General features: G+C 41.5%; 1 protein-coding gene across 1 annotated transcript in view; it reads right to left on the minus strand.

The window, feature by feature from the left end:
• The window catches only part of plcl1 (phospholipase C like 1), a 114841-nt gene that overhangs the window by 18854 nt on the left and 81465 nt on the right, over positions 1-14522 (minus strand). The window contains exons 2-3 of the mRNA XM_022680644.2: positions 8032-8655; positions 4295-5989 (exon numbers count right to left, since the gene is read on the minus strand). Coding sequence (XP_022536365.2) covers positions 4295-5989; positions 8032-8655 — 2319 coding nt within the window. The remainder of the gene's footprint in view (positions 1-4294; positions 5990-8031; positions 8656-14522) is intronic.

Below are 14522 nucleotides of genomic sequence, written 5' to 3' on the forward strand. Positions count from 1 at the left end.
ACAATTTTCTCTCTATTTCCTGTTACATGCAGTAAGAATCTACAATATCATCACAGTCCTGCATTTAACAGTAAATAGACAGAAAATAGACAGAAATACAAGAAAATGACTCAACCTCTCCAACATAACGTGAGTGGTGTCATAATGGACCAATTCAAATTGAATTCAACCTATTAGTATAACAATTCACATACGTGTGGGGATGCAGTGCAGAGCAGGCAGTGTTATATTAATAATGTATGGCAGTCAGGGTGTGTAAATTATAGGGGAAAATATTGCACAACCTAATGGTGACAAAATAGTATGTCATTTTAGGTACTTGTGTCGAAATAGAAACAGATTCAAGTGAAATGAAGTTGCCTTAGAAACACTACTAACAGATTCTGACAGCACCAGACAAAAGCCTTTAAATATTATAAACGTAGCTATTTTCATCACAAGTGTTTTTTGATTATAGTGTATAGGTCTCACAATTTCTATCAATATGATTAAACTCTCCCTCTTGTGAACCGCATGTTAACAGCTCATAAATGGGATTGAGCCAGGTCAAAGTACAGCCTATAAACGTTTCCTTTTCGGTGTATTTACGCACATATTCATCAAAATGTACAAAAGTTAGAATATAATATGTCCTGCAAATAAAAAAAAAAGATCTTCTTTATTCGTTTAATTTTACCTTATTGTTATTCATAAATATATCTATATATGTTTTTGTGCTGCTATTATCTATTCTAATTTGAGGTCAAACATAATTTTGATGCTGCTGTTTTTAATAATATTTATTTTTGATGCATTTGTTTTTATTATCAAGTTTGTGCAGGTTCTTAAAATTTATTTTTTGTTGTTTGAAAGAATTTCTACACAAAATCATCCAAACTATGAAGAAAAACATCTGAAATTATTTACTAAATCCAATTTCTCTTGCTTAGATTAGACAGTTTGGCACATCTCTGCATATCTCTGCTGGATTTTCTCAGTCAGTTTTATGAGGTAGAGTCACCTGGAATTCAGGGCTTTCAGTTAACAGCTGTGCTGAACTCATCAAGAGTTAATTACTTGAATTTCTTGTCTCTTAATAAATTTTTGAGAGCATCAGTTAAAGTAAAGTAGTGAAGAGGTAGAGTTACAGGTATACAGTGAATAGTGAATATTTGAGTAATGTTCGAATCCAGGTTATGAGAAGCAACAACTACTCAACCAAGTAAAGAAAAAAAAAAACCCACAAAAAAAAGTCACAAAGCCCATTAAAAACCTTATGATGAAACTGGCTCTCATCAGGACCAACCCAGGACAAGTATTTTATTTTGTTTTTTTTTTCACACTTTTAAGTTACTACATGAATCCTTATGTGTTCCTTTATAGCCTGGATTACTTCACTATTCATTTATAATGTAGGAAAAAAAAGAAAAGCTGTATTTTATTTACCAAATAATCAGTACTATAGTTTTTACTATATTCCATCAGAAATAAGCCTGTAGGTTATGCGGCCGTATCATGATAACATTAATTCTTATAGACCAAACATGTAATAAATGTGCTTCATGCCTTTCTATGCCAAACATACACCAGCAAAAAAACGATATAATCATATTTACATCTGTCTGATTATTTCTTCATTTACATTAAGTTCCAGTACAGTGATGTTCTGCATTTAGTCTCAGAGGAGTGTATGGCAGGGGGCTCAGGAGATGGATAGTTGGCAACAGTTTTCGAGCTCCGGTCGATGTCTGCGTCTCGTCAGAACTCAGAGCTGCTTTGGCCTCCAGCCACAGTGTGGTGCTCACTCAGATCTTCTTTAATTGTTTATGCCAAGGCCAGGCTGAGCAATAATATTTGTGTTATTGTCACACTTTAACACGACACCACCTCAGCTACAGGCCGTGTTTTTAGACTTTGTCAGAGCTGAGATGGTGGAATTTGTGCTGAGATGTGTGGTGCCTCGTTATAATAAAGCGTGAAAAAAGGGAATAATCAATGGGTAAGATTAGTGCTGTGCGATATGATGATAAATATTGTGGGGACGATATTGTGAAAAGTGTTTATCGTGCTACTTACCTTCTATTGTCTCTATCGTTTCTACAGTAATTTCATCAATTATTCATGCAAATATATGAAGTAGGCTACGATGAAATGTATTGACATGGTCACTTTGCATAAACTCAGTTTATATAAGTGATAATAAAGTAATCTTCGCAAAAAAAAGCTTCATAATGTGGTTTTGCGACGTGACGCTGCTTTACGTTATTAAACTCATGAGAGCTGAACGATGGAGACGCATTGTTCTTTTGAAAAAAATTGCTATTGCATCTACCTCATCTGTTTTCATTTGATACATATATATTGCTGCACTAAAAGGTAGTAATTCTCATTTTGTGAAAGTTGGGTTTAATGTCACTTTGAAATAAAGTTGGAAAAAAGTGAGCAATGCTATTATTTTGTCATGTATTTCGAAGAATAACTGAAAACATGCTTAAATGTGGTATATCATGATATATATATATATATTGTTATCGTGATATAAAAAAAATTCCATATTGTGATATATGATTTTTCCCACATCGCCCAGCACTAGGTAAGACATTCGAGTGTATACGGGTCTGTGAGGAGAGCTGCTGAGAGCAGGCAGCGCTACGTTAATAATGTATACTGTAGTGTCAGTGTGTGTACTGTATTGTAAAGTGTATTGTAAAGTGGCTCAATTGCCAGGTTCTCTCGTGGACTGAACTTCACAGATTAGGAAACGTGAGAGTGTTTGGTGAGAGATGCTGACGGTACGGTTAAAGACAGCAGACAACTTTACACTATTAGATCACCTCACTACATGTACATTTTTAACCACTTAATTCTTTACACTAACATTTCCCCAACCTCACTTACATTCAAGTACTTTTTTAACCATGATTGGGTATTTAAATATTCACAAATTCACTTTACAGAACTATATTTGTTATATATGCATATTAATACTTCTATGGCACATCAGTCACTTTTATAACTAATGTCATTGCACCTTTCACCCTTATATATTTTCTATTCTTCTGCGTTTAATTTATGTTGAATATATTTCTTATTGTATTGTGTTATTGCTGCTGGATGCCTAAATTTCCTTCGGTATAAATAAAGCATCCATCCATCCATCTATCAAAATATACTTTTTCGAAATTCTAACCAAAAAATACAAAAAGTGATAATTATTCTCAGAAAACGTATTTATTTAACAGCAGACATGAGTAATATCGTTCTCATACTGTCACCATAGGAGGCTACAATACTTTTAAATCTTGATGGCTTTATCCTCTAGTCCTGTATCAAGTGGTCACAAGATGCTGTCCACAGACAGCTGTGACTGATCCACTCATAGCAACCAGTTCATTAATAAAGGAATTAATGAATGAAGTTACACTTATATAGTGACTTTCTAGAAACCCAAGGGGGCTTTACAATCACATTTTTACACACAACCATTTATTTATACTCAGCAATCATCCAGTGAGAAGTGGCAGCCAATAGCGAACAGCGTACTCTCAACCGGAAACAACCGTCTACCTGGACAGAGTATTAGAGTATGATTTTTTTTCTGGGTAATTTTAGAGCATCCAATATATCTGAGATACATGTTTTTGGGGTCCCCAGAGGAAACCCACACAGACAGAGGGAGACACTCCACCCAGATAGGGACTTGAACCCAAGACCTCAATGCTGGGAGGCAAACATGCTACCCGCTAAGCCTCCATGCCGCCAATACACAATAACACACCACCACCATAATGAGAATAATGACCCACCACCCACATAACTGCTGCTCTGTGATGGCCTTGTGGGATTCTGACCATTAAAAAAATGGTAAAGGAGGATAATAAAGTATTTAGGGAAACATGGTTGAAACAGTAGTTGCAAAGAAACAGTTGGCGGCGGAAAACTCTGTACATCACACTACCCTTGCCTTTCAAATGACATTATTAAAGCAGATCCACAAAATAATTCAAAGCTTTCCAAATGCTGGGACATATTATTTCAGAGACCAGCCCATAATTAAAAAGTATTTTGAAAGAAATCAGTTTTCTAAAGCCTTCAGCAATCAATATGGAAATGAACCTGCGGTGATCTAATTCCTCTCTGCTGGTGCTTTTTTGTCTCTTAATAATTACAAGCCTGTCTGATTCCTAATCCCACTTGAAAAACAGCTTCACTGCAAAATCCCTCTTGTCAGGATTGGCTTTCAAACAAGGAATGTGTTTCTGAAGCAATATGTTATATTTAGGATGCGCCGAGGATTCAATCGTTCATCTCTTACCTGAAACTCAAACGTCTCGTCGAATAGAGGGTTGTCCTGGTTCTGGGCAGCAGTGCGGGTTCTCTGCTCTGCACAGTCCGCAGGTACTCCGTGCAGTTCCAGCACCACATATGGATCAATGACCTCGCCTTTGGCGCCGGATCCCTGGGGTTTGGGCAGGCTGTGGGCGCTAATCACCTTCACCCTGAGAGTCTGAGCTGGCACCCCGGGCACACAGCCCTGCGACTGGGCACTGAAGTAGGAGACCTCGTCTCTCATGACGGCAGGTCTGAGAACATAGCCGCTGCCACCGTTCTGGGAAAAGCGGCCTCGGTTCAGGTCCAGCATGGCACCGGGCGTCTGCTGGTTAAGTGCTACCAGCTGCACACCTCCTTTCCAGTAGCCTTGCGGGTTGGGGTTGCTTGAGTCCAAGCGGACAGAGCTGGGTCGGACTCTTGTCAGAAAGCGTTTGGTAAAGGTCACAAGCTCCTCTGGGCTCTCGCTGGCAACTCTGCCTGCCTCGCCCTCACCCAGAGAGCACAGAGTCCAGTAAGGTGATTCTGGGGAAACTGGGGTATTAGGAGTGGAAGGGGTGGAAGGCGGAGAAGGCTGTTGGGATTGCTGGGCATTGGTGCGATGAGCATAAAAACTACGACTCCCCGTTCGAGCCACTGCCACCAAGTCAGACAATTCCCGACGCAGGCGTAGTCTTCTTGGCTGAGGAGGTGGAGGAACAACCAAGACAACCCCAAGCTCCTCCTCTCCAGGAATGGTCATTCGTCGACCAGCCAGTGGACCTCCGCCACCAATCTCCTCATCTTCCTCTGAAACCTCTCCTTCAGATCCTTCCTCTTCCTGAAGCAGCTTCTTTCCCACTACCAGCACCCTTCCTTTCAGCTGCTCAGGAGATGGAAGGGTGGTGGCACGACCACCCAGACTGACTGGCACGGCTTCAGGTTTGTACAGCTTTGTGCCGAACACCTTCTTGAGATGATGAGCCAGAGTCCTCTGCTGGCCAGGGGAGCATCGCTGACACAAGTACAACATCAGGGGGTACTGGGAGGTTAGGAAGGCATACTTGTTGACCACTTCCAGGGCACTCCTCAAAGTCACCGGGCTATGATGGTGATGGTGATGATGGTGGTGGTGATGCAGGTGTTTACCATCTGTTCCATGGTCAACCCCGAGAAGAGGTTCCCCGTCCGGACCATCTGTCACGCCGAGCTCCAAACATCGGCATCCAGCCTGCAGCGCCCGTATGAGCCCCCCCAAATCAGCCCTGCCGTGCACCTGATCATCCAGCAGGTAGGAGCGGTATGAGGCATTGATGTAGTAGTGGCACAGGGGCAAGTTCATGTCCTGACAGACAAACTGATGCTCAGAGTCAAACAGCTGGCACTCGGCCGACTGTAGGTAATGCGTGAAGCCGTCGAGACCCAGGAGGCCTTTTTCGCGTCCGGCTGCAGAGGGTTCGAAGCGCCGCAGAAGCTCTAGACAGCCCTCGGCGGTGGCCAGCGGCAGCCCCTGCTCAGTCTCCAGGAAGAGTCTCAGATCCTGAGTGTCCAGGCACTCTCGGTCTTTCGATAGCTGCACTAAAAGGAAGTAGACATCGGGCCGAGTGCACAGCTCGCAGTAAGCCTCCTGAAACTCTTCTAACGTCACGTGGGATGTCAGCTTCTCCTTGCTGCGCTGGATCTCCTTGAACCGTAGTCGTACCTGAAAGAAGAATGTGGAAAGCAAAGGAGTAAGAACTTTTTTTTTCTAAATCAAAGCTTTTGTAATGTGTTAAATCTGACATATATTGTAATATACAGAGCTAGTTTAAACCAAAAATAAGGAGTATATAAATATCAATTTACTCAAATTATTGTGCATTGTGTTTTCTTATCTATCTGCCACTAAATCAAGCCACAGCAAATCATTTTCAAAAATCAGTCTCAATCTGTAACAACAGATTTCCATTGAAATATGACATTGCCATGCATATCCCAGATCAGAGTATAGCCTAGAGTGGGGACAATCAAATACAACTAGCAGGCCGAACTTTTCTGCCCTTTCAATTTGACCTCTTTGTCTTTGCTTGTCTCTCTTCTCCTGCCACATGAAGCAGATGCCTCACACCCCCTGTCACAAAGACTTGGAAACACAGCCCTGTGGCTCTTGCCTGTCCTCTTCCTGTCCTCAGCTGTCCACACACACACACACAGACGCACAAACACAGACACACAAACACACTCAGCATCCCTGCAGCTGCTAGATTCGCCCCCCTCCCCGGTCACTGTGAAGCTCAGCAGGGTTGGTTAATAAGCCTGGGTGAACTGTGATGCAGAGAGACGGGGCCTGGAATAACCCATTTGATTGGCTCTATTTAGGTCCAAGGCCCACCTGCTGCTTTCTTATTTCATCCCTCACACCTCAAATAATATAATAATATTTTACTCTCGGTTATGTAATGAGCAGAACCAACACGTTTTTCGTTTTTTTTTTCAGCTGTCTCTTTGGTTTCCCCATGTGGTCTTCTGAGCTGTAATGACACGTTCACATTTAAACACACTTTTAGGGAGAGAAATATGAAGAAATATAGGGCAGACAAAAGCAAGATTCTGGACTTATATGACCATAGTAATGAAAGAAATTTGCTTGTAGATTTCACTGACATGGCACATATCATTGGACAGTGTGACAACGCCCCTGGGGATAAGGACATGGCAACCGGCTTGGCATTCGAGAATCAGCAGTGACAGACACAGTTTTATAGACTATAAGGCGCACCATATTATAAGGCCTACTATCAATGAATGTCTGTTTTCTGGTTAATGGTCACCGGATTATAAGTCACATTTTAAAAAATGTTTATTTGGGTGAGTAAAGGGCTTCTGTTTATTTACAGTAAGCTTAGATTTCCAATATTCTCAACAGCGCACTTTGCAGTAGCACTAGCGATGGTTAGCAGTGCTTAGCGCTAATAAATCCCACCTGACAGCGCTACACTGAGGAACCCTAAGTGTTTCGGTAAGCCAAGGCGCTATCATCTAGCAGTTCTTCTTGTGTTTTAACACAGCAAACAAGCAGACTACAGTCTGGTTTTGTAGATTCTGAACAGTTAAACAACTAGAGCTGCAGTTAGCGGCTAATGCTAATGCTGCTCCAGCTTGAGTCCTGGAGAAACATCACTGAAAGTGTACCCTTAATAATGCTGTACAGCAGAGTGGCTTTACTGCTTCTTAATGCCTTACGGGTAGAATTCATACATAAGGTGCATAGGATTATAAGGCACACTGTCAATTTTTGGAAAAATGTAAGTATTTATATGCGCCTTATTGTGCAAAAAATATGGTTAATTAAGAAAACCTGCCCTCCAATGACTGCCAGGCCAGAGGCTATGGTCCTATCCCCAGGGGCATTGTCACTTTGGTGGAGAATACGGACACTGCTGGTGAGGCGCCTTACTCCATGACAACATGAATTAGTGTTGTGTGCCATTTCCCAATGAAGCTTAAGACTGTTGCACTGACCTATGGGATTATGCATGTGTGGCCTACTGCATTCTGCATGCGGATGTGATTTCTACATCCATTAAATTTCTCCACTTGTCTCTTTACATGGAGATTTCTGGAGAATATTCCAAGTGCATATGTTACAATGTAGATTAAGGAATAAAAAAGCCATCAAAACTTGAATGAATTCACATTGCCTTGCCATGAACACACTGGCCAGCTATCATACAACTATCGCATATCTTTTGCCATATCTCTTACTTTTGCTTCCTTGATTCCAGGGCAGAGTTTACAGATGGTGGCCACTGCTGTATCCTCAGAAACAATTCCATGTCCATCTTCATCCCCCTGAGCGAACTCTGCTGCCAGCCAGTCCCTCCTCATCCGGCTCCCAATGCTTCCCTCTCCAACACCACCCTCACCTCCACCTCCTCCAGCCAGGGCACCCGGGTGAGACACCAAATACCGCAGACCCGTCACCCAGATGTTGGCTACATCGGCTGAGAGAGCCACCAGGTCCAGCGACTGGTACTCATCCCCGTGGATGATGGAGAATGCCGCTTCTTCAGCCAGGTGTTCTGAGGGGCCGTTGTGGAGGAAGGTTTCCGTGCTTTTTCCTGTACGAACCTCCCGGATGGCAGAAATGTCCAGTCGAGCACGTTCCCCGTCCTTTTTCGAGGGCTCCCAGCGTAGGCAGGCCTGCTCTTGGTCCAGGGTGTAGAAGCGGCAGTAGACACGTGAGTTGGGACGCACCTTTTTCAGTTCACAGCCACCTTGCATGAAGGCCAGGCAGTCGGCAGCGCTGCTCACCTTCTTTTCTGAAGGCATGCTGCTGAAGGAGACGGTTTTCTTCCGCCCACCACTGACCTTGGCCACTGACGGATCCTGAAAGACAGATAATCCAGTGGTGAGTTACGATTCAGGAGACGTGCTTTAGTCAACAGAGATTACAGCAAGAAAGTTTTTCTTGCACTTGTGATGTTTTTAAGGTTTTTGTATGTGAAGGAATATGTCAAAACATGTGAGATAATAGTGGAACACAACAAGAAATATATTAATTTCTTTTAGATCTTTTAGACGCAAAAAAATAAATCGGTAACAAAGGAAATAAATAAAGTAAACACGTTGTAGAAGATCTAGATAACTAGATTCAAAACTCTGCGATGAACAGAGGAGACAGAGGGGTATATACAGTATACAACACAGACCAGATGTAGACAGTTAGAAGCTGGGGGAGCGGGAACATGTTTAGCAGAGTCAGGAAAGTCCAGAGTGAGTGCATGCTGGGAATTTGAGTTTTTGTTGTGTGGCAGGTAGACTGACAGTGTTACATGGTGATGGAAAACAAAGAATTAGATATTATCCACAGAATTTGCTCAAATGCTAAAAAAGCGTTTAAGATGACTAACATGGGCGTAAGCGTCTTTATCTCTTGGGTCCTGTACCGGGTTCACAGAGTGAGTATTCTCTTTCTGAGTGCACAAACGTTTGAAATGTAGGTGTTAGCCCTGCTTCAGCTGCCACACATGTACATAATTTAGGTGCCCTGAGTCTCCTGAAAGGAACACAACAGCCACACAGTGATATGAGCTTGAGGATAACTTTATCTGGCATCTGAGGTAGACTACCTAAATAGAAAACGGTAGTACGTAAATGATGACATATTCAGGACAGTGAACTTATCCACTCTTGTCTTGGAGGCGTTGGTGAAGGTTTGTTCCTGTCAGGACTGTGTGACTAGCTTTAAAATGTCAGCTCTCAGTACGGCACTATTTATATCACAAAGAAATCTTCTGTAAAAAATCCAAAAACAAACACATTATGTCACTGTTGCACTATTTAACACTGTTCTTTATGACATAATTGGACCTACATAGTAACACAGGCAATACAGGAGGTACAGACCAAGCTTTACTGTATGCCTGACCAGATTTCTCATTTCCCACTATATACAGATCTGTAAAAAAAATAAGAGACCAGTAAAAATGATGAGTTTCTTTGATTTTACCAAATTAAAAAAAACTCTGGAATATAATCAAGAGGAAGATGGATGATCACAAGCCATCAAACCACCAAACTGAACTGCTTGATTTTGCACCAGGAGTAAAGCAGCATAAAGTTATCCAAAAGCAGTGTGTAAGACTGGTGGAGGAAAACATGATGCCAAAATGCATGAAAACTGTGTTGATCAAAAACCAGGGTTATTCCACTAAATACTGATTTCTGAACTCTCTTTCTTTGCATTATTTGAGGTTTGAAAGCTCTGCATCTTTTTTGTTATTTCAGCCATTTCTCATTTTCTGCAAAAAAAAAACATCTAAATTACAATATTTGTATTTGGAATTCCGGAGAAATGTTGTCTGTAGTTTATAGAATAAAACAACAATGTTCATTTTACTCAAACATAAAACTATTAATAGCAAAATCAGAGAAACTAGATGCATTATATCAGCATAATTAATTTTACTTTATTCCTAGATATATGGAGATATTTGGAGTGCATTATTAGTATCATGACATTCTGGATCATTGACATTGTATGCAATAATAAAATAGAATTTTCATTTTGTTGCAGTAGTGTATTGCGTCTTGCAATATTCTTTTTATTCAATGTTTTTTTCATATCGCCAAGAATATCGTTAAATACCATGACGATATATTGTGATATTAGGGGATTTCAGGGCCATATCGCCTACCCCTAGTGTGTACATGTGTGTAGGTAGGAACTGTGCTACTATGTGCTTGTATGAGGGTAAGGTTGCGTAAATGATTAAGTACAGAAGTGGCGTAACCTGACAAGCCCGTACCCTTGTCTGATCAATAATACAGGCACTAGAATGGAACCTGAGCTTCCGGATGCTTCCTGAAGCGCAGGAGCAACAAGATCTAGGTGGATTTGGGTTTTACAATGATCTGGGAGACGACAGGGGAAACCTTCAGGCCCCTTCTTAAAGCTTTCTGAAGAGCAGCATTAGAAAAAGCAGGCAGGTCAAGATTGACAGGAATTGAGAGTCGCTTGCAGAAACGTGAGACTCTACGTTATCATTTGTCCATCAGATTGCCCTGCTCTTTACTCCACAGGCAGATGCCATTCCTCAAAAAGCATCAGGGACTTGTCTGGCTGATGAGCCGGAACCTGCAGCAGTGGAATCAGGTCAGCAGGTGGCTGGGAAGCATGTCCAGGAAGAAGTCAGACAGGTAGTGCAGCCTGTCTGTGGTGAGCTGGGACTGGTGACCGTGGCCTGGCCGGGCTCAGGGGAGCAGAAGCATTTAGCGCCGTCGCTCCCGAGAGCACCACAGAGGGAACAGGAAAGCAGGTCGCCTGCATCCTCACAAACAGCGGCCGGTCAGTATTCACCAGGAAACCATGGCGACCGTTCTGAAAAGCTCTTAATGCACCACACTAGTCTAAAAGCTGAAAGGTCATCTGCAAGGCTTAATCCTCCTAAGCTTTCTACTTTTAGTTTGTTTTTGTTTGTTGTTTTAAATATATATTCAATTAAATATATAGTAATTCAATATTTTCTCTATGCCCATATTTTGCAATTATTCAGCTCTTGCCAACAAGTGAACATTCCAAGGACCATTAGATAATGATAAGAGAAGAAGAGAAAAAGTGGGAATGACGTCTTGCTATAGGAAGTGGCAATACCTAACCCTGCTTTCACACTGGTAGCCGACAATTACTATTGTCTCAAATTTCTCTTTTGTGGGTTTGTTTAAAGCAGATTGCGTGAAAATGGGTGTCGGCATGGCCAGTTAGCATGCTGGCTAATCTAGCAAGCAATCTATTGAGCTATCCACTACCAAAGCCTTTACAAGCAAGTAATTTCACTTGGCAGTCTTCTCTGCAAGCCATAGTCCAGAGTTCCATCTCTTTGAATGGAGAGAATCCAAAATACTCAATACCAAATGTCTAATTACAATTTAAACAATCATCTTTTAAATCACTGATAAAATCTGACAAAAACATCATAAATAATTAGTAGCATTTGACTCGGGTCTGTATGGCTACTGCGCTTACACAGATCTCCTTAATTCTCCTCCTATTAGTTGAAGGGCATGACTTTATCCATATGGAGGGTGGATTATGTGTTACGAGCACTCCCATGCATATTTTAATCAGTGGAGCATAATAGTACAAATTACTTGAGCCATTTCTAGGCTCAATACCCTACACTGAGATTGAGTTACTCATTCTGATCCAAATGCTCAGCTTTTATCTAGACCAAGTGCCACGTACGTCAACATCTTCAATTATAATATGGTAATAAGCCCAAGCTGCTTTTGCCAATACCCCGGATGCTGAGTATAATGTGGAAATAGGCCCACACCACTTTTGCCAATTATATAGGTGCCGAGCACACAAGTCTCAGCCGATGCTACGATACATCAGTCAAGCTCAAGCCAATTCTTAATGCTATTGGGGCACTTTCTCGACTTTCCTAATTTTCCTCCAAATTGTCATATTATACAGAAAAAGAAATGTCAGTTATGAGCCACTCCTCCATATTTAGAACCAAAATACTTTAGTGAACAGCATACTGCAATACCCCATGTCTGCAATTCACACAAAGAATTAGTTTGACCAATCAGTTTAGAAAATTGCCTTACCACGCCATAATTGCTTTGCATACAGTTACGAAAATCTTAAATCGATTTGTTGCCATGTCTTTAGCTGCAACACATTGTAGACTCACATAGAAAACGACTGGTTGCTTGTAACCACTTTATCTGCCAGTGTGAACACAGGGTAAAGGAGCGCACAAAGGAAAGATATGCAATCTTGGTTATTAATTAGATAAATGAGTGAAAATTGCAGGTGAGCAGAAGAGTCTGTTCTCTTCATAATATAAATTACAGCAACATCACAACCCAACCCTCGTTTCATAAATATAAGAGGGATACCAAAGCAACAAGCACAGTGGAGCTGTACTGGGAGATGAAGTGTGGTTAAATATAGTCCTGTTCTTCCCATCTTCAGCTAATCAGGAGAAAGGAGGAGAGGAGGGGGGGGGGGCAGATGGAGAAGAATACCAGGAGGACAGAAGAAAAGCAGAGATAATGGTCAGTTAGGAGGGAGGTGGGCTTAAGAAAAGAGTGGAGAAGAGAAGAAAGGGGAAGAGAGGAAAAGTCTGACAGTGAGAGATATACAGACATACAGGGGTTGGACAATGAAACTGAAACACCTGTCATCATTTTAGTGTGGGAGGTTTCATGGTTAAATTGGAGCAGCCTGGTGTCCAATCTTCATTAATTGCACATTATTTCACCAGTAAGAGCAGAGTGTGAAGGTTCAAGTAGCAGGGTAAGAGCACAGTTCTGCTCTAAATACTGCAATGCACACAACATTATAGGTGTTCAAACATACCAGAGTTCAAAAGAGGACAAATTGTTGGTGCACGTCTTGCTGGAGCATCTGTGACCAAGACAGCAAGTCTTTGTGATGCATCAAGAGCCACGGTATCCAGGGTAATGTCAGCATACCACCAAGAAGGACCAACCACATCCAACAGGATTAACTGTGGACGCTGTAAGAGGAAGCTGTCTGAAAGGAATGTTCGGGTGCTAACCCGGATTGTATCCAAAAAACATAAAACCACGGCTGATCAAATCACGCAGAATTCAATGTGCACCTCAACTCTCCTGTTTCCACCTGAACTGTCCGTCACCACAATCAATTATTGTGCTCTAAAAGCAGGTGTTTCAGTTTCATTCTCCAACCCCTGTACAGAGATACAGTGCCTCTTAGAATAGAGCAGAACAGAACAGAAAGAAACAGCACAGCAGCAGTCAGAGTTGTTTTAGTTTGGTTTCAGCTCGAGAAGAACCGGCTCTGGCTGTTTTTAATAAGCGCTGGATCCCGGTCCTTAAGGAGGATCCCATTCTAAACTATTCCGACTCATCAGCTGTTTGGCAGGGAAAGGCTGCAGTGACATCAGTCCTTCCCTGGTTCCGAGTCCTTACTGAATCCTCCCAGCGCTCCTCCAGGCAATATTAATTCTCACATTCACACATCACACTCGTTAGAGCTAACATCTGCTCTGAGTCCACACGAGGGACGGTGTAGAAAGGCAGATATTACAGCGGATTTATGAGCTGAATACTCAGAGAGAACATTCTGTGTGAAAACGGAGATAAATGCGGCCTCGCGTGTCACGATGGACTTCACAGAGAGAATAATAATCTCAATGAAAAGGCTAAATGTCTGCTGGACGTGGGCAAGTGGGAGAAGATTTCAGCCTACACACACTGACAGTGGAAAGGCCAGTTTATATACAGTGATATTTCAAAGTTTGTAAATCCTTTTATCTTATTTTTCGATATTTCTACATAAATATGACCTAAAGGATCATCAATTTTTTAACCCAGTTAAACAAATGAGACAAACAAATATTATACTTGATTCAGTTAAAAGGTTTTGGAAGGACCTAAAACAAGTTAATGTTAGAAAACCCAGAAACATCCCAGTGTTGAAGCTGTTCTGCACAGTGAAAGTTTCTATTTTTAACTAAATAAATCTTATATTCTTCTCTGATAGGACTTTTTGTCTTACTAAGCATTGTGTAAGTGTTAGATTTTTTAGCTCATTTTAGAAAGAATTATCTTAATCAGTCTTACTTACTTTATTTTCACCTTATGTTCCTTATTAAACCTTATTTTACATCATTTGAACTCAAAATAAGCACAGTCAGCTCTTAAGTTATTCTGCAGGAAAATCTGTGATTTTTGAATGATTTAAGTTTTACTTG

This window comes from Astyanax mexicanus, chromosome 11 (assembly GCF_023375975.1).
Source record: "Astyanax mexicanus isolate ESR-SI-001 chromosome 11, AstMex3_surface, whole genome shotgun sequence".
Lineage (NCBI taxonomy): Eukaryota > Metazoa > Chordata > Actinopteri > Characiformes > Acestrorhamphidae > Astyanax > Astyanax mexicanus.